Below are 22771 nucleotides of genomic sequence, written 5' to 3'. Positions count from 1 at the left end.
CCAACCCAAGGGCGGTGTCCGAAGTGCTAAGATGCCCCAGCAGCACGGTGTTCAGCCGTGCGTGACGTAAGCCCACTGCTCTGGGGATGCTGACTGCGCTGGGGACAGGAACAAGGAACGGAGGAGAGTCACCTCCCTTTTCTGCTATCGGAAGATTCAAAAACTCCATCCCCCGAAATCGCTAGTTAGTGGCGTAGGCGACACTAAGCGGGCACGACCCGAGCCTTGGTTCGGCTGGCTGGAGGGCCCGCCGTGATTCTGGGGGAGCCCGCGGGCCCACGGGAGCGCCGGCGACCGGAAGTGGCGAGAGCAGTCAAAGAAACACCGTGCACAGCTTTAAACCAACTTTGTGATTTTTATTGGTGGGGGACAACTTCTGTAGTCCTAGAGATCACTAAACTGTGTACAGTTAGAGACGCAGCATCACAGAAGAGCAGACGGCAGAATTAAACAGAGCGACTGAAGGAAAGATCCGTCGTCATGATTTTGCCCATTTTTCATTATGTGTACACAGAAGCATGAATGCAACGTGAAATCTTTTAATGGCGATAAAGTTTACAACCACCCACCTACGTGGGCTAACGTCTTAACTCCGGGTATCTGATCTGCAATGCATACGGAAGCAGCTTTTAATCGCACGATTACTAACACGTATCTTTCCGGTGAGGAACCAGCAACTTATTTTTCGTATTTATGTTTCTTTTAGAAGTAAGAACTATGTCTCCTCTGATAACTGGCTCGTTTTTATCGTTTATCAAAAACTAGAGGGTGGGGAAGGAAAGTGTGACGGATTAAAAAATTTACTCCTTAAGGAAAGATAAAATTCATTTTCACAAATGTACAAGTGTCGCTGGTGCAGGATTTATTCTACTAAGCAATTAGACTGCGAATCGAATGCAAGTTCCCCCTTCTCACTCAGGAATCGGCATTATTTCAGAAACACGGGTTCTGTGTATTTTCTCAAATCGAGTGACAGTGCGTTTCAACCAAATGATTCGGATCTGGAAGGCAGGCGTCAACGTGAACTGTTGCGCACGAGCCCCGAGGCGTCTGCTCTCCGTTCTAGCCCGTTCTGCCAGGGACGAAGAGGCTCCCCCTAGAGAGCCACTAAAGACGGGAAGGAAGTCAGAGGGAGTCGGCGTCTGCAAGCGGGCGGCGGGCACACGGCGCGCAGGCGGCTACAGCAGGTCCACGCGGCGGTAATACAGGAGGTAGGCTGTGCGTTCGGCAGTGGGTTTCACCACCTGGTACTGGTTCACCACCTTGACCGTCTGGTCATCGATGCGCAGCCAGCCGTTCAGACCGATCTGGAAGACGTCCGTGGTGTAGTGGCCGCCCGTCGCGCTGCTGCCGTGATGGTAGACCACTGCAAGAGAGGCCGGGCGCCGGTGAGACAGGCGGGGCGGGGTGGGGCGGGGCAGCCCGCCACGCCCCCCCCACGGCGCCACGCCCCCACGCGCGCCACGCCCCCCACGGGTGCCTGACCCCCGCCCTCTCCCCCCCCCCACGGAGCCGCCTCGCGGGACACACCTTTCCGAGGCGCGTGGGGCAGAGATGCCACCACACAAAGCAACGTCATGTAATCCAAAACCCTCAGCGACGCGCGAGAAAGTAAGTCACACACGGACGCCTTAACGACACACTCGGGACGTTCAAGGCCTCGCGGAGGAGTCGCCGGCCGGCACACACGCCAGCCCTCCGGGCGAGGACGGCCCACCGCTGAAGCGAGCACGCGCACGTGGACGTAGCGCCAAAGACCCCGCCCCCTCCCAGCCCCCACGGAACCGCTAGCACTGACCGACCTCCAGAAATGCCACCCGGACCCCCAAACGCTCATGCTCTCGATCCAGCCCATCCCCTTCTAGACGGTTCTAAAGAGATCATCTGAACCTCCGACAAAGACTTGGTAAGAGGGAAAAAGCAAGGAAACGTCAAGAGCCGTGCACAGGAAGAGGAACAGGCTGAGAGCACGGCGATGTAGGAATATGCCGGTGTTAGGTGGAAAACGGACAGTTCTAGGTTTTCTGTGACTGTCATCACAACGAGTGACCGCGCCGGCCCCAAGAGGGACAGAGAGCAGGACTGTCATGTGGGCGGACCGGGTGGCGTCCCCACCGAAAGGGCTTTACGCTTTCTTCTTTTATGCCTAAACGAAGCTTTTCACTTGAAAAAATTCTGTAATCCAATCAAGAAGCCTTTGGTCAAAGGCCTAAAACAAAGACAACCAACCACTGGAAGACGTAGTGAAGTCCCCTGACGACACCAAGGCCCGCCCGCCCGTCTTCCCTCCACGAGGGGGAGGAGGGCCAGGCCGCAGGCAGGAGCCCCGGGGAGGGAGGGAGACGCCTCCGAGGACAGGGGGCTGGCAAGGCGGCCGGGCGAGCTCGTGCCACCACCGGTGCAGAGGAACAAGACTCGGCTGGTGGCAAGGTGGCTGGGCCTTGGCGGCAGCGGTCACTCCAGGGGAGGGACGACCCTGTCCGGACCCGTGGCCGAGGTCGTGGCTGGTGAGAAGACAGTCCCCCTGGCAAAGGAGCCTCCGTGCTGGAGGCGCAGGGGACGCCCTTGCCAGCCACGTGACAAAACACGACTGGTGCCCTGGGGACAGAAGACTGCAGGAGGCCCCGGCAGGACACCAGCGGTGGGATCGGCACACACGGCAGGTCGCACCCATCAAAAGGCCACTGAGGACGTGGAAGAGGCTTGACATGGCCCGTCCCCCAGACCCCAAACCCACTTTAGGGCGTTCGTCCTGGATTTTCACCTCCAAGACACGTCCTGGGCAAGAGTTTTGATCGAGTGACCAAGTCAGTGGGATTTAAGGAGCTGTGGGTTTGTGTTTCCTGCAGGCCCTCCCGTTCTGACACTTCAAGAGAAAGCACCCCACACGCGTTGTGGTTCCCTCAGCAGCACCCGGGGGCTGACACGGCACGTCAGGGCTCCAGGCGAGTCCCCCTGACTGAATGGGACCGGCCAGCACTTCTCGAACGTGCTCTCCGGGTCCCGCAGTCAGAACCATTTGTGCAAAGTGCTTCCTTCCATTCCTGGCAGACCGGGAAAGTCCAACAGATCCAATCTAGTGCCCTTATTTCTGAAGTGAGAAGCCGTGAGAGGATTTGGGAACGCAGGGGAGCCCCGGGCAGACGCTGGGCCACAGCCGGCAGGCAGAGCGGGACCACACCGGGGCTCCCCGAGCAGGAGAGACAGGGATTCCCGTCCTTGCCCCAGGTCGGCGGCCTCCCCCTGCAGCGGCCCCAGGCGGGGAGGGCAGCAGGGAGACGGCAGGGCTGACCTTCATCTCCCCCTGGGGCCTCGGGGCCCAGCTCCGGACTCGGGCCGGCCCCTAGGGCCTCTCTGGTCCCAGAGGCAGGTGGCACAGTTTCCATGACAAGGCAGGGCTGGAAAGGGCTGGGGACACCGCAGGAGCGCAGGGCCCCCCTGCCTGGGGAGGGGCTGTGATCGGCTCACGTGGGGGAGAAGAGAAAGTCAAAGGCACAGCCTGGCAGGAAGAGCAAGGTGACCGGGCCCAAGCCCTCCTGGTGTCGCACGGGGACCTGACCCGCTCATCGGGGGCCAACCAACTTTCTAAACAGGCAGGACGGACGGACGGAGGAGGGTAGGAGGGTGAAGACCAACCACGCCACTACGGGCCAGAGCGGGGCGTGTGTCCCAAACAAGAATTTGGGTTTCTTGTTTTGTAAAATGGGGACACCACCACCTGCCTCGCAGGACAGCTGTGAGGAATAAATGAGATACCACGAAAAAGGCACCGAGTAGAAAGGTTCACTAAACACGTGTCAGTAAATGGGAACTTAGTTTAAATTACACGCAGACTGAGCAAGGCCAACACAAAGGAAGGATAACGAAGAAGCTAGGAAATGCTGGTAAAAACGGCCAGAAAGCACACGCGGCTGTTGCAAACAGTAACCAGCAGGAGTACAGAGCCTCAAAGGCCCAGAAGACTCTGGCTACAAAAGAGGAAGGAGGAGCCGAAGGACGGACAGACAGTATTAGACAAACTGGTGCCGCAGGAACCTCTGGGCCCAGAGAACAGGGGTCTCGGGGACCCAGCCCCCCGGGCGCCACCGTCCCCGCGCAGGGGCCACAACCGCAGCAGGAAAGGTCCCGTCTGCAAACCGCTAGCCCGGCAGGCGGCCTCCGACCCGATCCTCTGACTCACGGACAGAACTGATGTTAAACAAGGTCTCGAGACGGATTCAGCTTAGAGCCAAAAGGATATTCTGTCAAATCCAAGCACCAATGTCAGGTCAAACGCACATTTTCAAAAGAAAACAGAGTCCCCTTATAGACTCCAGGGGTTACCAGCAGAGACACTCTTCTCTATGCGAAGTGGTATTGTGGCTAAATCGGGCCTGGGTATTAAACCTCTTTATCAGTGCTTTAATAAGTAAATAACGTACAGATTTACTTACCTGCAAATAGCCTATAGGTTCTGTGGCATTTAAAATTCTTATTTTTAACCCCTGGAGAAAGCAGTTCTGAAAAACAAAATATCAACAGCTGCAATCTATAAAAAAGCACTTAAAGAAAGGCTCAGGGTGACAGAGACGAAGAGGTGCCGACAGCCCCGCTCACATGCGCCCCCTGGCAGACCAGGAAAACAAAACAAATCCAGGCCTCCCTGGGCGCAAGCGCTGCCCAGGAGGGAAACCGGCTGTGCGACGCGGGAGCGCCCGGACCCGGCAGCCGGTCCGTTAAGAAACAGGAGAAATACACTGAGCCTGTTAAGCTCATGCCAGAAACCCCTTAAAAGGAGACATGCTAAAAAACGGAAAAGAAAGCCGCCCACTTAGAAACAAAATGGCCCGGGGAAACTAAGAGTTGGAACGTCTTACAGGCGAGGGAGGCCGCCAAAGTTCCATTATGTAAGAGTAAGACGGTCCCTCCAAAGAGGCACTGTCCCCCTGCGGGAACAGCTCCCCGCAGACGGGCCCTTCCGGGAGCCGGGAGCCGCCGGCTTCTCCCACCCCCACCCTTGACCCAAGCCAGGGCCTCTGGTCCTCGCTTATCTCGTTTCTCTTTCTGGAAAGCACTTCAGGTGGCAGCTGACACGAAGACACGCGTAACAAGCAAGACAACACGAGCCTGCTTTCATCAAAACGCGTCGAAGCTGAGGGGGCCGGGTTACCTGACGGAGACTCGGGGCGGACAGGGTGCCACAAACCTGACACGTGTCATTGCAACCGGAGGTCGGAGGAACGCCCAGGGGCCTATGGGAAACGTCCCTTCACTTCACTAAAAAATCCATTTAACAGGCCGGTACGTGCGATTCTTAATGTTTATGAAGAAAACCGTTTTGGACCACTGACCCATAAGATATTTCCAGAAAGACGATGCTCATCTTAAGGGACAAAATCTCCTCCGGTTTTACAATCTAGTAGGATCATACGGTTTATTCACTTTTTGCCTTTATCTTTCAAGAGCTACCCTGGTGCCAATTTGAGCATCAAAATCCGTTACAAATCGAGAAATCTAAAACCAAACCGTCACGAGAGAGAACCTCCTGACTCCGGCATCTCGCAGAAACGCTGGGCGCCAAGCGCCCGGCCTCCCGGGGGAGCCGGCACCACGCACGCGGTCTCCGTCCGCGGCCGTTACCTTTGCTGATCTCCAGGTCCACAGGGTACTCGACGCTCTTGACGAGCTTCTGGCACCCGCCGGTCTTCTCGTAAACAAACCGCTTCAGGTGCAGCACGAGCACGGGAGGGAGCTTCTCCAGAGTCACTCTTCGACTTATCTCCACCTAGGGCACAGAGCAGAGCAGGACGCGCGTCCCTCACTCCACGCGGCAGACGCCACGTCCGTCCCCCAAGAACCCCCTCTGGGAGCCGACGGCCCGCGGCTCCACGGCCCCGTTCCCCGCTCGGCCGGGTCAGGGCAGCGTCTGAGGATCTAACATCCCGCCAAGAGGTCTTGCGAGAGCCACCCGCACCCACACTCCCCGCGGGAAAGCGCACACGTGCCTGCAGACACGGCGGCACGGGACGCCACGGCTCCGCGGGCCCAAGCGTGAACTCCGCGGTAGGAAGCCCTGCTCTGGGGTCAGTTAAGCATCAGACTTCCGGTCGGGTCACGCTCTCACGGTTTGTGAGATCGAGCCCGCATCGGGTGAGCCCCGCTTCTCTCTCTCTCCGCCTCTGTCCCTCATGAGATTCTCTCTGCCCCTCGCTCGCCCGTCCTCTCGCTCTCAAAAGAAACAAAACAAAAACCTGTTCTGTGACATTAATGGCAAATTGGCACAAAAATTAACAGCTAACTCGGCAGTGGCACCTCGCATTACGTACGTATTAGCGTGCTTTTTAGTAACTCAAACCGAAGCCAAAGTGTTTCTCGAATTAGGTGTTCTACGTAACCCAAAAGCTATCTATTGTAACCATCAGCTTCGCAGGTTTGTTTTATCAACTTACACGTCCCTCATCTGCTTCCACAGGTCCGATGAATGCTGCGCTTCATTAAAAATGCATCCTTGCCAACAGTGCCTATTACCCTTATTTGCTGTTCTTTATAAACTCTTGGATGCTCCCTGTATTTAGATGAAGAATCCTTTTGGTAGAAATGCCCGTTCGGGTGACCGTCGGAAAGAGAACAGCGGAAGCGAAGTGTATGGCAACGTTCAGAAGACCGTATGTGCATCTGGGTAGAGGTGTCCTAATGGGCGCCCGGCTTCCCACTCAGGCTCAGATCCCAGGCGGGGAACCACCCGACCCGCCTCTGGATGCTCATCACGGGTCTGGAGCCCGGTGTCTCCGTACCCGACGAGGATGTGCGAGCGATCGGAAAGCGTGGCTACGGCCCAACGGCAAGAGACCGAGATTGTGGCAAGAGGACTCCAGCGTCCCCGCGCGTGAATCGAGGGCTGGGCGCATGCATCTCTGGGACGCTCTCCGAGCCAGGGACCTAGGACTCTGACCTCAGACTTTCGGGCAGTTCACTAAGTGGCTAATCGGAAATTCTTCCGTGTGTTTTGGGTTTCCACACAAACTTGACACACTTTTCTTCACGCAACAAAACCAGACCCGTTCCGCACAGCAAGTATTTTCTATAGTCCTATTTTCCCACGGGGCTTCGTCAAGTGGTCCCACAGCAAAATAAATCTCGTGACCTTAAAACACAGTAACGTCAAACTCGGTATTTTAAGAAGTCCGTTCAAAGAAAACACATTCCAGAAAATGTGATACTTGCTCCTTCCGGATATCCCCGCCCCATACGAACCGTCCAAGATCCCCTTTCTCAAACGTCTGCTTTTCGGAGAGTTTTCGCTCTTCTCGGTAACCTGCCACCGCCATCACCGAGCCGGGACACGCAGCGTGTTGCTTCTTCCTCTTCGAGGCTCTGCCAAAGGGCCTCTTTTTTCCTGTGTCCTTCTCCCCGCTCCCCCCAGCCATCTGGAATAAACCACCTTCTTTCTCCTCACACCCTCTACCTCGATCTCATCTGCACCCTCCCGACGTGCACGCGTCACCGCAGCAGGAACAAGAGAGGAAAAGACGCGTGAGGGGGCGGGGGCGAGGTCTGCCGGATGAGTGGCCACCAACCCCTGCAGGTGGCCGCGGGAGAGCGAGCGAGAGAGGCGCTGGGGGGTGGGGGTGGGGGTGGGGGTGGGGGTGGGCAGGACGGCGACTCCACCTCTGGAGCCGCGGCTGCCACACAACGAGCCAAGTGCACGGCTCAGCCACACCAACCGACCTCCTGAAAACAAATCCCCACTTTCTCTCTCATTAAGTTCCACCGCCAGACTCGGCTGATTCACTTAAGCCAAGCGCCGAGATTCTGTCTCTCGCTCCTACCGCTTTTCTTTTTTACACAAAATCGCCCGTGGGAAGCAAGTCAGAAAACACAGTGGAGGATCAGGCCAAACTACGTGCCCATCTCCCAAGAGGAGGCTTGACCGGTCCAGGCGGGAGGCCCCAGGGGAACCGCAGGCGCCCAGGCGCTCCTCTGCTCTGCTCCCCGCGCGCCTTCAGCCACCACAGCCTTGTCGAGTCATGCTCCCCAGGGACACTACGAGCTGTCCAGACAGGTGCCGCCCGTAACCAGCCTGCGTCCATCTGTCACGTTTCTCTGAATGCACCAACCCCGAGATCACCAGCACGATCTCGGCAGCGGAGACGACACCCTCCTCAACCCCGGAGTGGAAACAGCTGCCGCTGGCACATCTGGACCCCGGGCACCAGGAAGCTCTCCGGGAGCAAACACTCCGGCTCTCTCCTGGCTCGGCTGACAGGTACCCCACACGAAGCCATCTGCCTCTCTGACTCCCGAACACTGAAGACTCAAAGACTTTCGTCCTTTCCACATCCGATTAAAGACTGACACGCACGAAAACAGCTACTTTCTAATTGTTCTTGATCTCCTGGAAGATCTACAACCAAACGCTAAATAGATGTGTTTGGAACCTCTTTTCTGGCCTACCTAAGCTCATGAAATCATGCTTTGTGACGTCAGAAGCTGCTCGGCCTCTGTTCGACGTGGTGCTGACTTTATCGTACCGCGATCGCACTAGCAAAGTTACACAGCTCAGGACAGACGCTCCCGACGACCGTCACCCTGGGCTACGTGAAGCTGTGAGAGGACCAGCTGTTTCAGCCGTCCCGTTCTAAGCACGTGGAAACTTTCAGTGCGAACAGTGAAGCAAGGGGCCTAAGAGGCAGAGCGCGGACCCGCTTGTGCCGCGCGCTCTTTCCACCAGACCGGAGCGCCTCGGCACGCACGTTCAAGACCAACTATGGCTGTACCTCTTGTTTGGTCTTTGTGGTATAACCTTGGACAGATTCTCTCGCCACCAGGCTCTCCAATGCGTCCTGGACCGTACGTATCTTGTCAGACTGGATGTCCAGCTGCAACGTGAAGAAGGGCTGCAAAGTGGCAGATTCTCTGGAACTCTGCTGGTAGACCACAGACCTGCGGGTTGGAAGACACGACCAGACAACCGTGAGACAGCGCTCCTTCCCGCCTTCCCTCAAGATCATCCAGCAGCAGAAGAGGGATTAACGCGGGGAACGAGATTTCTCAGGACCACTCTCACTCAGAAGGCCAGACAGGGAAAAGAGCCACAGATGTACCGAATTTAAAAATAAGCAGGCGGGAAAAATAAATAAATAAAATAAAATAATGACACCAACTATTGGTGGGAAAAAATAATCAGGAGGGAAAAATAAATAAAAAATAAAATAAAATAAAATAAAATAAAATAAAATAAAATAAAATAAAATAAAATAATGACACCAACTATTGGCGGGAAAAGAAAAATAACAATAACCAGGCTGAATACCACCTCCTGAGTATCTCTAAGCAAAAGCCCACCAGTTCAGCGGATCGCGTTCCCAGCGCAAGCACACTGGAAGAAAACCTACTTCATCTTCCGAATTCCCTCCCCTCCACGCCACACTTTATTTAATGCACCAGTTAGTAACTGCCCTTATCCTGCCATGGCCTCAAAACGCTGACACTTCTCATCTTCGCAAAGTATCAGAGCCGTTCTAGTAAAACAGAGGAAACCCCAAGGCAAACAATATTTGTAATGGCATTTTTCCCCTATAAAAAGGACTTACAAAAGAGAAGCAGGGTGTGTCTAACAAAAACTAAGCTAACATTCCAGGAAACGAGGCTACCTACCACCCTCAAGAAGAAGGGTGCCGGTTCAACCTTGTTTTCTTAGCTGGTTTTTCATTTCATTTTTCTCTGAGTTTCTCTGAGTAAACCTTGTGTGCTCAGCACATCTCCCATTTAGCCCCGGCAGGGAAACATTCCAGGCGCGCAACGAGAATTCTGCTTCTGCAGCCTGAGTGACCCAGTTTACGAAAGGAATCAGACGGGTGCGCGGGGATTCAGGCTTTGCAGGGCAGGTGCCCCCAAGAGCGAACTAAACGCTCCTCCGCCTTGGGCTTCACGTCCACACGCGCTCCCCTGCCACACGGACCAGGAAGCGTCTTCGCGCTCCCTCCGAGGGCACGGACTCGAGAGCCACGGCCGTTCCCCTGGTTCCAAGAGCAACGGGGGAGGGCGGTCATTAAAACTGGCGGTGGAATCAAGAAGCAGTCCTCCGGACTCCAACGGCCTCGATTTTATTCAAGGCTCCGAACGGGCGGAGGGAAAAGGGTCAAGAAAGGTGACGGTTTCTCCAGGGGGAGTGAAAACCCACCCAAGGAAGGTGGATTTGCAAAGAAAACCACACTTCATGATGGCTACCACACACACGGAAGTTCCTAAATTTTAAGAGATCATTCCAACCTTTGTTAGTTCTCCAAAGTATCAACAAGCCATTTCAACATTTAAAAAGCCTGCCAAGGCCAAGGCCAGAGGTCCTGCCCGGCAGGGCCGTGCACGCCGAGCTAGAAACTCCTCCAAATCGGATGCTGGTTATTCTCGAACAAACGTGAGATCTTGGGGTACGCCGGCCTCAGGAGCCTTGCACGTTCCACCTACGCGCACACACACGGTGCTGTCACGCCCACTGGGCTGGCCCCAGAGCACGGACATCGGGCTGCCGGTCTCACGCAGAGCCAAGGGCACAAGACGGCCTTCTCTCAGTGCCGTGCCTGACCTGGATCCCGGCTTCCCTTCCCGAAACAGCCCAGCCCAAGGAATCGTATCCGCAACAGCAAGTCACAGGGGCGGCAGTCCCCAGGGCACACCCGACCACAAGGCTAACGTGGAGACGTCACAACGGAAAGGGGCCCGCCCGGCGGCTCTAGCGCACAGTGGGGAGCCCAGAAAGGACTCGTTCAAGGGGACAAGGCGGCACGACTGGCTTCTGGATCTGGCGCGGCACAGCAGCACCGCCCGGGGCCGTGAAGGAGCCAGTGGACGTGCGGGGGTTGTATCTGCCTCGCTGAAGGGGGCTCGACCTAAGCCGTAGGGCAGGGCGAGCCCAAACCGACTCTGCCTGCCTCTGCCTCGGAAAGGGTGTCACTTCTTCTGGATACACGGCATTCGGGACAAGCAAAGGCTGCGTCTCACTACGAAACCCCCCTCGTAGGTTCCAACGCCAGGCCGTCCGCGAGGAAACCCTGCTCTGGGGGGTCCTTCGGGACTCTGGACGCTGGGGCCTCCCTGGAGCCGGCCCCAGCGCTTCTGAGTTCCACACCGAAGCAGCAACGAATGTCTGTCTCTAATGCACTCAGACAGAACTCTTCTAGAAGGAGGTCATTAAAGAGCAACGAGCGTCTGGTTTACGGGAACTGGGCCAGAGGAGGGAACCCAGGCCCTCCAGGAGGCCCCGCGTCCCCCTTTATGTGAAAGTATCTCCCTCCACACTCCCTCACCTTCCTAGCTCACTCGGTTCCAGAGCCTAAAATTCCTCCAGCCAGACACAGAATTTCTTCTCCTAACAGAACCTGCCTGCCAACTTAACAAGTCTTTCTCTTTCTACCTAGCTGGGAGCGGCTGGAGTGCTGACGGAGGGAGGAGTCAAGAGGGCAGCAGGGCCTGGGGGACGGCGGCAGTGCCCGGGGCCGAAGGGCCTTGGTGCCGGGCGAGAGCAGGGAAAGCACCAGGCAGGAGAGGCGCAGGGACGGCGGGGCACAGAGCAGGCACAGGGGCATCGAGGCAAAGCGTCGAGCCCGGAATTCCTCAGACACGTCTCACGCCCTCCCCCTTCGGCAAGATGGCAAAACCCCGAGAGAGGCCCACACTACGGTATATTCCGGAAGAGCATAAACCTGATGTGTCCGCCAAAAATGCCGGTGATCGGGGTCTGAACAAACTCCGCCTGGCGCGTGACTGAAGTCTTGCTCCTGGGGCCCACTTGCTCCCACTCGTCCTCACTGCCTTCGCCCGGCTCGTCCCGCTCGTCTTCGTGCACCGACGGGCTCCTGGGTCCGTTGGAAACAGTGAGTTCTGAAAAGGAGACAGTCCGCTTGGGCCACTCATGGCAACAGCGACAGCGAAACAGCTTCCCTAAAAAAAGGTTCTCCGTAAGCCGCCTGCACGGAGTGAGCTTTAAAGGCGAAACCAAGGCGCGCTCTGCACAAAGAACAAAGGCGACAGGGACGGACGCCCACCTGAATGCTGCTGGCAAAAACCACCAAGGACGGCGCTCCTGGGACAGCCGGAGAGCCGTGAAGGCAGACCGGAAGCCAGGCAGCACGGCGGGAGCGCGGCCCGTCTTCCTCACGTGCTAAGGGGCTTTGGTCACACGGGAGAGCGCTCTCAGTCTCCGGACATGCGTGCTTTGGCCATTTTAGGGGCGACCTAAACTGTTACTTCCCACTTAATTTGTGTCACTCAGGAAATGCACGCACACACCGTGCGTGGGGACACAGAGAGAGAAAGCACGGCAGGACGTTAACGGGTGCAGAATCCAGCGGCTGCACGGGTATTCACCAAACCATTCTCCCAGCTTTTCCGTATGTTTGATCGTTTTCGTAATTAAAAGCTGAAGGAACAAAAGCAGAGGTGCTGGATGTACTTTGATTTACCCAAAGGGAGCATTCTCGGTGGTATAAAAAGTAAGCAGTGTAGAGATAACCAGAGTCGCCCTGGTGAGAAAGTGACTCAAAGGGCCAACGATCTGGGCAAGAAGCGGCTTCGTGTACGAACACGCGACATCTGTCCAGAATTAGCTCTTGGGGAAATGTTCTCGCGCAATTTTGTGGCAAACAGACCACAAACAGACCACGACCTACTTTGGTTATTGGGTGACAGAAGTTTCTTCAGGTTCAGCATTTCCTCATGAAGTCCGTTTAGAATGAAACCTAAATATTCCTCCGCGTCTTCTTGTCGACCCTGAAAAGGCCAGATAGGAACACGTTAATTTTAACCGATCACCACGCAAGGCCTGCAGGGAATACTGCGCCTGCATATTCAGACCAGGTCTCCAATTTTTAACAAGACTTAATGTAAAGTGTTTCCAGAAATCGTGTGACTTCTTTTCTTTTTTTTTTTTAATTTCTTTTTACGTTTTTATTTTGAGACAGAGCGCGAGTGGAGGAGGGGCAGAGAGAGAGAGAGAGAGAGACAGACAGACAGACAGACAGACACAGAATCAGAAGCAGGCCCCAGGCTCCAAGCTGTCAGCACAGAGCCCGACGCGGGGCTCGAACCCACGAACCGTGAGATCGTGACCCGAGCCGAAGCCGGACGCTTAACGGACGGAGCCCCCCCAGGCGCCCTTCGCGTGACTTCTTCGTGGGCTGAAACAGGTGGAATGAGGAGGGCACGGGTGGGGGTGGGGGTGCAAAGTCAACCTTTATGTCTAAGTGTAGGATGAGGAGGAACTTCCACCTGTTACGTTTTTTCCAGCTTTTTGAAATTTTCTACAATAAATACACGTTACCCTTAGAACAAAACACTTATTGAGAAGTTGCTCTTCTGTGGACACGAAAGGGACGGACAACTAGACACGAGGGCCCCCTCGTCTCACAACCCCAGGGGCCAAAGGTCACACTGTGGCTGGGAAGGGGAGCCCGGGTGGTCCTCCCGTTCGCAACGATGGGCAGCTACAGGGGAAAGGACCCAAATCGCACGTGAAAATCTCTCCTGATTCAAAGGCTCCGCTGACGGTTTTTTTTACACACACACGTCAGCAAATTCATCTCCAGACGAGTCACGCGACAGCCAAATATCTGTTTTATGGTCTCAGGATGAGTTCGTATTTCCTTCTTTGGAGAAGGACCGCGGGGACCGAGGATTTCCGCACCCTTCTTCTTTCAGCCTCTGGCGTACCCGCTCCAAACAGGACTCCAAACGGACGGCAGCCGTTGGGCGTGGAGCACGCTCTGTGTGTGCGGCAAAGGGCGGAAACCTGCGCGGCTCAGAGGCACGAGGGTCAACGCGGCACGCCTGACGTTCTCGGGAAGGGCCGCTTGCCGGGTCGGGTCGCTCCCTGGTTGGCATCTGGGAAGTGGGATTTGGGGAGGGTCCCCCCGCTCCAAGAACCGACAAGGGAACGTGCCTGAATCGTACAGCGTGGTTTACGCTGAGCACCCGCTTTCCTTGTGCAGGTGTGGAATTCTGGTCTGCGCCGGGCAGAGGACGCCTATGTGACGGGCCCCTTGGGGACCCCGGGCACGGAGTCTCCAATGCGCTTCCGTAGCAGACGGCATCTTTCCACGTGCTGTCGCACTCTGACGCCGAGGAACGAAGCGCGTTCTTCGACGCACCAGGACGCGAGTCTCCAGGTTTCCCGCACACCAGACGTCTCGTCTTGCCTTGTGTCCTCGTGCTGTCCCAACCCGATGGCGAGGATAACGGCTTCTGAGTCCTTCCGATAACGGCTGTGACTCACAGCCCTTCCGTCGGACCACCAAGCCTGAGGGTGGCATGGGGGACCCAACACAGCCAGGATGCACCTAACTTCAAAAGACACTTCCGTCCACGAACGTAACCTCGGAGCCGGATGTCAGTGGGGCTCGGCCACGGGACGCCCCCTGAACTTCACTGCTTTTCCTGGGCCGCCACCTGAACCGGGTGGCCCTCCTCGGCTTCTCAAGCATCTGCATTTGCATCTGTCTTAGTACTTCTCTGCTGTTTCCTTAGATGAAATATCTAATTCCCCTACCGGACGGTGAGCTGTCTGCGGGCAGAGGGTGCAGCGTAATCGCTTCTGCATTCCCGACATTCCGCACGTTCCCGCCACCCTGGAAACGTCAAGTCAATCTCCAACTGAACGCGGACGGGCCACTCACCCTCCGCAAAACAATGGCGCTTCAGCACACTTTACTTAGCTTTAATGGAATTTTTGGGGGGATGGTTTTTCTCTCTAAATAATTCCCATAAGTATCATTTCAATTGCTCGTATGGACTCGTCACAGACTGTCAGGGAGGAAAGAAAGGCTCCAGTTAACTTCGCAAAAAGGGTATGCAATTCACTCTCGACAGCTGTCGGCGCCCTACGCGAGACCCCCTTGGCCCCTGGTCCCTCGCCTTTAGTAGCAAAGTGTGTGACGAAAGATGCAGCTGAGAGAGTCAAGGAGCCGTGTGAGTGTGACGGAGACGCAGCTCTCCCGAATGCCGCCACGGTTCCGGGCCCCAGGACCACGCTCCACGCGAAAGGCCGTGCGGCGGTCAAGGAGCTGGCCGTGATGCCAGGCGCTGCGTTTACGAGCTATGTGGCCTCGGAAAAGGATCGCCCTTTTCTCAAACGTAACAACGAGAGGGCCGCAGGGGGCGAGGTCGGCTAAGGTACGGAAAGAACTTACAAGGGTGCCCGGTGCCCAGTAAGTGATGTACGCCCTGCCTCTGGTTACGAGGACGATCGTCGTATTTTCAGATTTCATTCAAGCAACTGACTCCACACCAAGCCTACATCTACCGAACACCCACCAAATGGCAGCAATGCAAGTGCAGGGCGAGCACTGAACAAGCAGGGACCGGAGCTACGCGCGAGCAGGGCCAAACCTTTTCAGACAGGCTCGACTTGATCACCGTCAGGAGTCTGTAGATGTACGTAGGTTCAAAAGCAGCTCCAGGGCGGATATCCCTCACGATTTTATCCCCAAGAGCTGCAACGGAACAGGACACAGATTCTCGTCACTAAAACAGTCTTAACACGATGAAAGGCAACATCACCGGGGCGCCCCGCCCCCGCCCCGCCCCCCCCACCCCCCACCCCCCCACCCCCCGACGCTGAGAACAGCACAGGTGTAGTGCCGGCTATTTTAAAAACCTTTTCTTTCCGACAAGACTGAACGCATGAAATTTAGCCACCTGCCTCCCCAGCCGTCCGTACACAATGGCATCAGGAGGCCTCGCCGCTACTCACCTTGTCTGGGTTTTGGAGGTACTGGCATATTAGTAAACTCATTCATTAGCCGAACGCTAAACACAGGGGAGAAAAAGTTTAGTGCATTTTTGTAAAAGACATCCTTTCACTAGAGAGTCTCGATGGCTACTCAGAATATCAGTTAGTATGAAGGTGGCAAGTTTTTGGTAACCGATGCCAGAGCGGTGAGTGAGTTCTTCCACCTTTTCTATGTAAGCTTCCGCAAGATCTTCAGGGGCACACACTGGCAAGCACTAAACTGACATAAACAAATCTGAGGAACACAGGCAGTGCTCCAATTCCATTTCCAGTTAGCTTCCACATAAAAACACAAGCAGTGAATTTTAAAAAATAAAAACATTAAAGGACTCGTCTGCAAGAAAGTAAGAACGTTGCAAACTCTTTGAATTTGAATTATCAGAGGCGAAACGACCCAGCCCCTGAACACATCTGGAGGCCCCTTACTTACAAGCTATCTATCATGGGTGTCGACGTACAAGGCCTTTGCACTTTCGAATACAGAGGGATGAACTTCATCAGGTGATACATTGGAGGGCAGGCGACCAGTGCCTGCAGCGTCTAAGGAGTGGCAGTAAGGAAGCGTAAAGGAAATGAAACAGACACTCCAAACTTCTGAAAGGCACGTTAAACACAAAGCATGTAAAACTAAGCCAAGGACACTGAAAGACTTACGTATGTAAACTTTCAAGGAATCGACCAAATAACCGTAAGGACAACTGCCTTGCGATTTCCATGTAAGGCCTTACTCCGCAGTCAGCAGTTTACATACAAAAACTTGATTCGACCAAGATGTAGCAATTACAACAATGTTTCCAGCTGTCGGTGGACACGCTACCCTATTACTCGAGGCCATGCTAATGAAAATAAAATTGGCCTCATTCTGTCACTCACCGGTCAACAAATCATCTTTTTGGGGGGCAGGAAGAACTCCTATCTTTTAAGCAAGGTAGGCAGACTAAGTAAGGAACCAAGTTTTCGGATTCAAAGTTTAAGGCAGAAGCCCCATGGCAGCTGAACTAAGTCAAATGCACAGGAGGAAGAGAACGCTGCGGTCCGCGGGCCTTGGAGACAGCATGTGAGAAGGATACAGCATTAATGTAGCACCAGTTTCCTTTATTGATCAGCCCCCGGGGTTGCAATGACACTGGTTTATGTATTAGGGTCACATTCTCCAGTAACTCTGAAAGAGTGAAGAAGCATATTTAAGAAGTTAACGACATCCAGTAAATAACAGCAAACTAAATTCCTACACTCTGGAGAAGCGTTAAAAACCCCCTCGAGAAAGCACATATCGAAGGAAAAGGCACACTGCGTTGAAGCTTCACGGGGCCCAATATGGTGTGCAGTAACCAACGATTTAAAATTTTTAAAAATACTCTCCCCCCTAACACTAGGTTTGTTTATCTTTCCGTGGGGATCCAACCAGGGAGCAGAGAACTATTTTAACAAGAAACAGAAACGGCTGAACTACATGGGTTGGAGCGAACAGACCTGAGACACGCAGGCTCTTCCCCGCACGCTGACAGCGAGGCAGGCCCCGCCAACAGCACGGTCCCTCGAACGCCAGCTACGGAGGAGTTCGAGTGCAGACGGGAGCCTCATCCGGGGGAAGCCCCAGCAACTGCCAGGGCACCCCACGCACCCCAACGGTGGGCGACCCATCACCGTCCAGGGAGGGGCGACACTCCTCTCTGAGACAGCGGCCTCACGTAGCGCGCTTCTACTCCTCACACAAGGCGTGTGCTCGAACGCCCTGGCTCCAGGCGGAAACACACCTCTCGGCAGGTTCACCCTGACGTCACTCTTCTCTACGGTCGGCGGACAGACGGGACTGCCATCTTCACAGAACGCTCGAGTGGTGCAATTAAACGCTTTAAGTAATTTTTTTCAGTAAAGTTTTACAACAAGACAAAGTCTCCCCATGTCCCACTTGTACCAGTGAAGCCACAAGTCAAGGACACCTTTTACCCAGGCAAGCGCCCGACGACGTGCAAGTGCTAAGGGGCGGCACTGAATCCTCAGCGACCCAGAGGAGCGGCACCATCCCCCTTTCACCAGGAAGGAGACGGAGTCTCTAAACCCCCGCCGGCCTGCCTGTGTCACTCGGGAGCGACGCGGCACAGCCGGTGCCTGAAAGCCACGATCTGTAGCCACACCGCTTCCTTTTAAATCGTGTCCCAGAAAAGAAAAAGGGAGTGAGCGTACGTGTGATGTCAGCGCCCATCCAAGGCATCCAACAAAAGCAAGCTTTTTAATTCGACACCGCAGCTGGACTGGCAGGTCTCAGACTTGAGCTTTAAATGAGGAAATTAATTTGCACAGCTCTAACGTCCGCACACACCTATCCCTTCCCTCCTGGGACAGTAAATGCCCTCTTCCCTCTAACTGACGAAGCACGGTGAATGATTTTTCCATTTACAAAAAGTAAAGCGTCACAGGCTCCAGAAGACCTGCTGGGACCCGTTCAACTAGTCTGCGCTGGCACAGCTCTCCGCTCTCTCTCCTACCACGGGCGCAGCGCTGGGCGTCCGTGAGGACCGCGCCAGGTACAGAGCTGAGCCACGCGCGACAGGTGACGCCTCCCGGCAGAGACGGGACAGGGCGTGTGACAAGACACTGTGCTGCGGGGCTCAGCTGTACCGTTCGTTACTGTGCTCACACCCCTGTCAGGGGGCCACCGCTATCCTGCTCACGTCACAGGCGAGAGAACAGAGGCCCAGAGGGTTAGGGAGCCGGCACGGCTGTGGCCTGAGCTGACGCGTCACCCGCGTCCGCACTGCCCCTCGGCAAGTACCGGGCTCCACGCCACGACCCTTTCACACAAAGGTTTCGGGGCTCACTCTCCCCACAGGCTTAAGATCTCCTCCTTAAAACAGAGCTGTGCGTGTGTTTGTGGCGTATTATCACGACGGTCCATACTTGTCAACGTGTGCCCCAGAACGGCAATTATTTAACATAATTATTCCATTAAAAAATCTGTGCATTTCCAAATGGGCATCCGTCCCAGACGAACACTCTAGCAGAGGCGCGACCCCTGTGAATCTCTGCCATAGCAGTTTTACATCTACGAACAATAATGCTGTTTCTGCCAACCAGAAGACTCGGAATCAACCGCCTTCTTACCACCAGGACCTCAGCTAAATGACCCGCTGCCGTTCGCTGAGCCCTGCCCGGGCACCGGGTCCTGGAAGCACAGAGGTGGCTGAGAGGTGGCCCTGCTGCAGGAGAGCTTGCAGACCAGCGAAAAGGGGACAACGGGGCAGGCCGAACCGAAGGCGGGTCGGCGGACGGGATGCTCGGCCAGATCCACAGACCGGACAACCCGTCAGGCGGCAGGGGGCCGAGGACGGCAAATGGCAGCTGGCACGGCAAGGTCTCCGGCCGGGGCGATGGTGCCTCCCACCCAGAGCAGGCTTCTTGTTGTTGCATACGGTGATGAGGTCCCCGGCTCAGTTTCAGAGGCGTGGAAACGAGGTACCCAGATTATACCAGTCGGCAGTGCACTCACACCCACAGAGCAGGTACCACATCTACACACACACACACACACACACACACACACACACACACACACACGCACACACACACGCCCACAGCTTGCAGCCGGCACCAGACATCCTCAGCAGGAGTGATGTGTCAGGAGCGGAGCCCTAAGGACCACCCACAGGTAAGAGGCAGCCCAAGAAGAACCTAGAAGGACGCGGGGGTTTGAATTAATAGTGGAGGCGGAAGCAGGCTCTAGGCCCCCAGGAAGGAGAGCCAGAGCGAAGCGGCCCGAAGCCTGCCTGAGGAGACAGGACTGGGGTGCTGAGGGGCTCACAGGACTGTGGAGGGAGGGAGCCAGGGAAGGACCGACTCACCGCTATGCTATGCTGGGGAAAGAAAGGAAACAGCAACCTCAATTTCTTTTGAGGATTCCAAGGAAGGAGCGGCTTCTAGGGTGGGGGGAGGGGCAAAGACAGAAGAGGGAGGTGGCTTAGTGACAGTAATTCTTGTTTAGCAAGACACGGAAGGAAAATGGAAAGAAAAGGACCAGAAGATCTGAAATTTCCCTCCCATGTTAACTGCCTTAACAGACTCAAAAACATGTTTGCAGACGGTCAAAAGTACTTTGAACTAATATCTTCTTAAATATAAAAAAAAAAAAAAAAAATCAACTCCACGCTCAGAAGGAAACAGGTGTGGGGCGCCTGGGTGGCTCAGTCAGTGAAGCGTCCAACTTCGGCTCAGGTCATGATGTTGAGGTTCGGGAGTTCGAGCCCCACGTCGGGCTCTGTGCTGACAGCTCGGAGCCTGGAGCCTGGAGCCCGCTTCGGATTCTGTGCCTCCCTCACTCTCTGCTCCTCCCCTGCTTATGTTTGTAACCGAGCCACGTGCCCAGAATAATCTGCATCCCTGCAGGCTGAAACACTGCAGCCCTGTGGAGTCAGAGAATATACCCAATTTAAAGCTGACTATCAGCTGACTTCTTTCCAACACTGATCTGGGAAGCAGCAGGTACTGGGTGGACAGAAACCTTTAGTTTCTACATCGACCCTTCCCGTTGGAACCAACGCCAGCTTAGGGCCATTGCTCTCAGTTCACTTATTTTTTAAGGGAGGGAAAAAAAAAAAAAGCAGTTTCACTGTTCGGCATCTACAATCTCAAATTCAAGTCTCTCAGCATCACCTAGTGGTTGGCTCAATGACTGCAAGTAACAGAACATTCCAAACAGCCATGGAGCCACAAAATGAACAGGGCAAAAACTCAAAGCACGTCATCTGGAACAAAAAGACACTCAGTACATTTACTAGAGGATGTACTGAACTAGCTTCGAGTCTTCAACATTCTTTACAAGAGCCTCTGGTACAATATTCAAACATTTGTAGATTAAGGTCTTTATGGTAGAACATACAGAGAAGAAAACCATTCCAAACATTCCAGATTTTCCTTAATCATGACACTGCTATCCTAGAACGTTCTCTACAGTGGCAAGTCTTACCCAAGCTAAAATAAAGTTGCCATTCTGTCGTTAGCATCTTCCAGTGAGCCTAAACACCACTCTCGAAGGCGGGCTGACTGGAAGCAGTCTTCCCTGAAGGCACACTGCGTATCTCCGTGGCAGGAGGCGCCGTCACCCCCACCTAGTATCAGACAACCCCGTCACGCCGCTAACTGCTCTGCTGAGTCCTTCCCGTGTGGGTACCAGAGCTTCCTGGCCTCCTGGGTCCCAGCCTGATCTCGCCATCCCCACTGGTTCCAGCACATCTCCTACTGGCCTCAGGCCCCACACCTCTCTGCAGATGATTGCTGTCTTTCTGCTAATAAGAGCGGACATCTGTTCCTTTCGTATCTTCTTCTTCAGACAACGCTCGAGACAAGGCCAATCATCACTCACTGACCTAGAGAGTAGGTGGCACACAGAAAGTAACTATTAAGGGTAATGTGGGGGTGAACTGGAGACTAAAGTTGTTGGTTCCACTCAAGTTTGTTAGAAACGACCTGATGGAGTTTGAGGGTCACCCTATCACACTGTTCAGAAAGCCTCCAGGCGCCCCTGCAAAGGAGACTCAAGGCACCAGTCCAGGAAGACAACCAGCAGACAACCACAGTTCAAACCCTGACTCTGCCGCTCCATTCACTCTGCAGCCTGGGACAGAAGACTCCAGCCTCCCTTGTGGCAGAGTCGACAGGCTGTACCGTGCAAGGCCATGAGAGGCGCAGACACGAGGGCACAACAGGTCTACGGAGACACCTAGCAGGCTGGCAGGCGCTGACAATCCTTATTAGAATATAAAGAACGGTGGGGCCCCTGGGTGGCTAGTGGGTTAAGCGTCCGACTTCGGCTCGGGTCACGTTCTCACTGTTCGTGGGTTCGAGCCCCACGTCGGGCTCTGTGCTGACAGCTTGGAGCCTGGAGCCTGGAGCCTGGAGCCTGGAGCCTGGAGCCTGGAGCCTGCTCCCGATTCTGGGTCTCCTTCTCTCTCTGCCCCTCCCCTGCTCGTGCTCGGTCTCTCTCTGTCTCTCAAAAATTAACAAACATTAAAAAACATATGTTTTTTTTTTTTTAAAAAGAAAAGAAACAACTGATGTGGGCAGGAAGACACGGAAAAAGGAAATTAATTTATGGAAAACTTTGAGCAAACCAACAAGTTTCAGTACTCCAAGAAGTTAAATTACTGAAAATTAAGTTTTGGACATTTTGTGAATATACATCAAGTTCCATTTAAAAAGAAATGAAAGTTCGTAAAAAAATTAAAATTAAGTATCTCCTCGGGGCGCCTGGGCGGCTAGGTGGGCTAAATGTCCAACTCTCGGTCTCGGCTCAGGTTGTGATTTCACGTTTTGTGGGTTCGAGCCCCGCGTCAGGCTCTGAGCCGACAGTGCAGGGCCTGCTTGGGATTCTCTTTCTCTCCTCCTCTCTCTGCCCCTCCCCCGCTCACTCTCCTTCTCTCTCAAAAGGAATACACTTAAAAAAAGAAAAAGATGAAATCTCTTCTCATCTGGAACTTCTCTTAAGAAACACACATCCAGACGATGTAAAGGTTTGGTTCTGCAGCACCTGCCACTGGGCCCGCCCCCCTCAACAGCTGCAGAGACCACAACCGGGCGGAACACAGACCCCGGTGATGCGCTCCTCCTCTCCCTCCCGGCGACACACACGTGCAAAGCTCCCAACTCCTCTCAAGGGTCATCTGTCACTATTACTGAATATCCTGCCACTTGTAACTCAAGTCAGTTCTTCTCGCCTTGCAGACAAGCCAGTAGGAATCTGGCTTTGGCCTACCTCTCGGCTCCATTTAGTTCAGTTTCTTTCATAACATCACCAATTCCCTTCACTATTGTTTTCCTATCCTGAAGTCCAATAAGCACTCTAACAATTTCTGAGGTCAAAAGAATTAAAGCCGGGAAGGGCGGGGCCAAAGGACAAAAGGCAGGGTCCTTCCTGAGGCTGCAACTCGCAGTGGGACCTGTGAATCCAAGTCTTCACTGTCGGTTCTCTATTTCACCTTTTAAGGCAAATAATCACAAGTTAACCGGAACGAC

The 22771-nt window shown here is 54.6% G+C and overlaps 1 protein-coding gene and 1 long non-coding RNA gene across 4 annotated transcripts in view; one reads left to right on the top strand and one right to left on the bottom strand.

Moving 5' to 3' along the window:
* Nucleotides 1-332: 332 nt before the first annotated feature.
* USP10 (ubiquitin specific peptidase 10) overlaps nucleotides 333-22771 on the bottom strand; it is a 69192-nt gene continuing 46753 nt past the window's right edge. For 2 of the 3 annotated variants that reach the window (XM_042920561.1, XM_042920564.1), the window contains exons 5-14: nucleotides 16834-16925; nucleotides 16194-16303; nucleotides 15725-15780; nucleotides 15361-15464; nucleotides 12648-12747; nucleotides 11682-11859; nucleotides 8757-8922; nucleotides 5620-5764; nucleotides 4434-4499; nucleotides 333-1366 (exon numbers count right to left, since the gene is read on the bottom strand). In XM_042920561.1, coding sequence (XP_042776495.1) covers nucleotides 1179-1366; nucleotides 4434-4499; nucleotides 5620-5764; nucleotides 8757-8922; nucleotides 11682-11859; nucleotides 12648-12747; nucleotides 15361-15464; nucleotides 15725-15780; nucleotides 16194-16303; nucleotides 16834-16925 — 1205 coding nt within the window. In that variant the 3' untranslated portion in view covers nucleotides 333-1178. The remainder of the gene's footprint in view (nucleotides 1367-4433; nucleotides 4500-5619; nucleotides 5765-8756; nucleotides 8923-11681; nucleotides 11860-12647; nucleotides 12748-15360; nucleotides 15465-15724; nucleotides 15781-16193; nucleotides 16304-16833; nucleotides 16926-22771) is intronic. The other variant, XM_042920562.1, reaches the window with a different exon arrangement.
* On the top strand, nucleotides 1652-7434 carry LOC122209033. Its single transcript, XR_006197413.1, has 2 exons — nucleotides 1652-5280; nucleotides 6452-7434. It is a non-coding gene; the product is annotated as an uncharacterized LOC122209033 (long non-coding RNA).

Source organism: Panthera leo, chromosome E2 (genome assembly GCF_018350215.1).
Source record: "Panthera leo isolate Ple1 chromosome E2, P.leo_Ple1_pat1.1, whole genome shotgun sequence".
NCBI classification, from domain to species: domain Eukaryota; kingdom Metazoa; phylum Chordata; class Mammalia; order Carnivora; family Felidae; genus Panthera; species Panthera leo.
The sequence above is the reverse complement of the archived record's forward strand: the minus strand, read 5'-3'. Positions and strand labels throughout refer to the sequence as shown.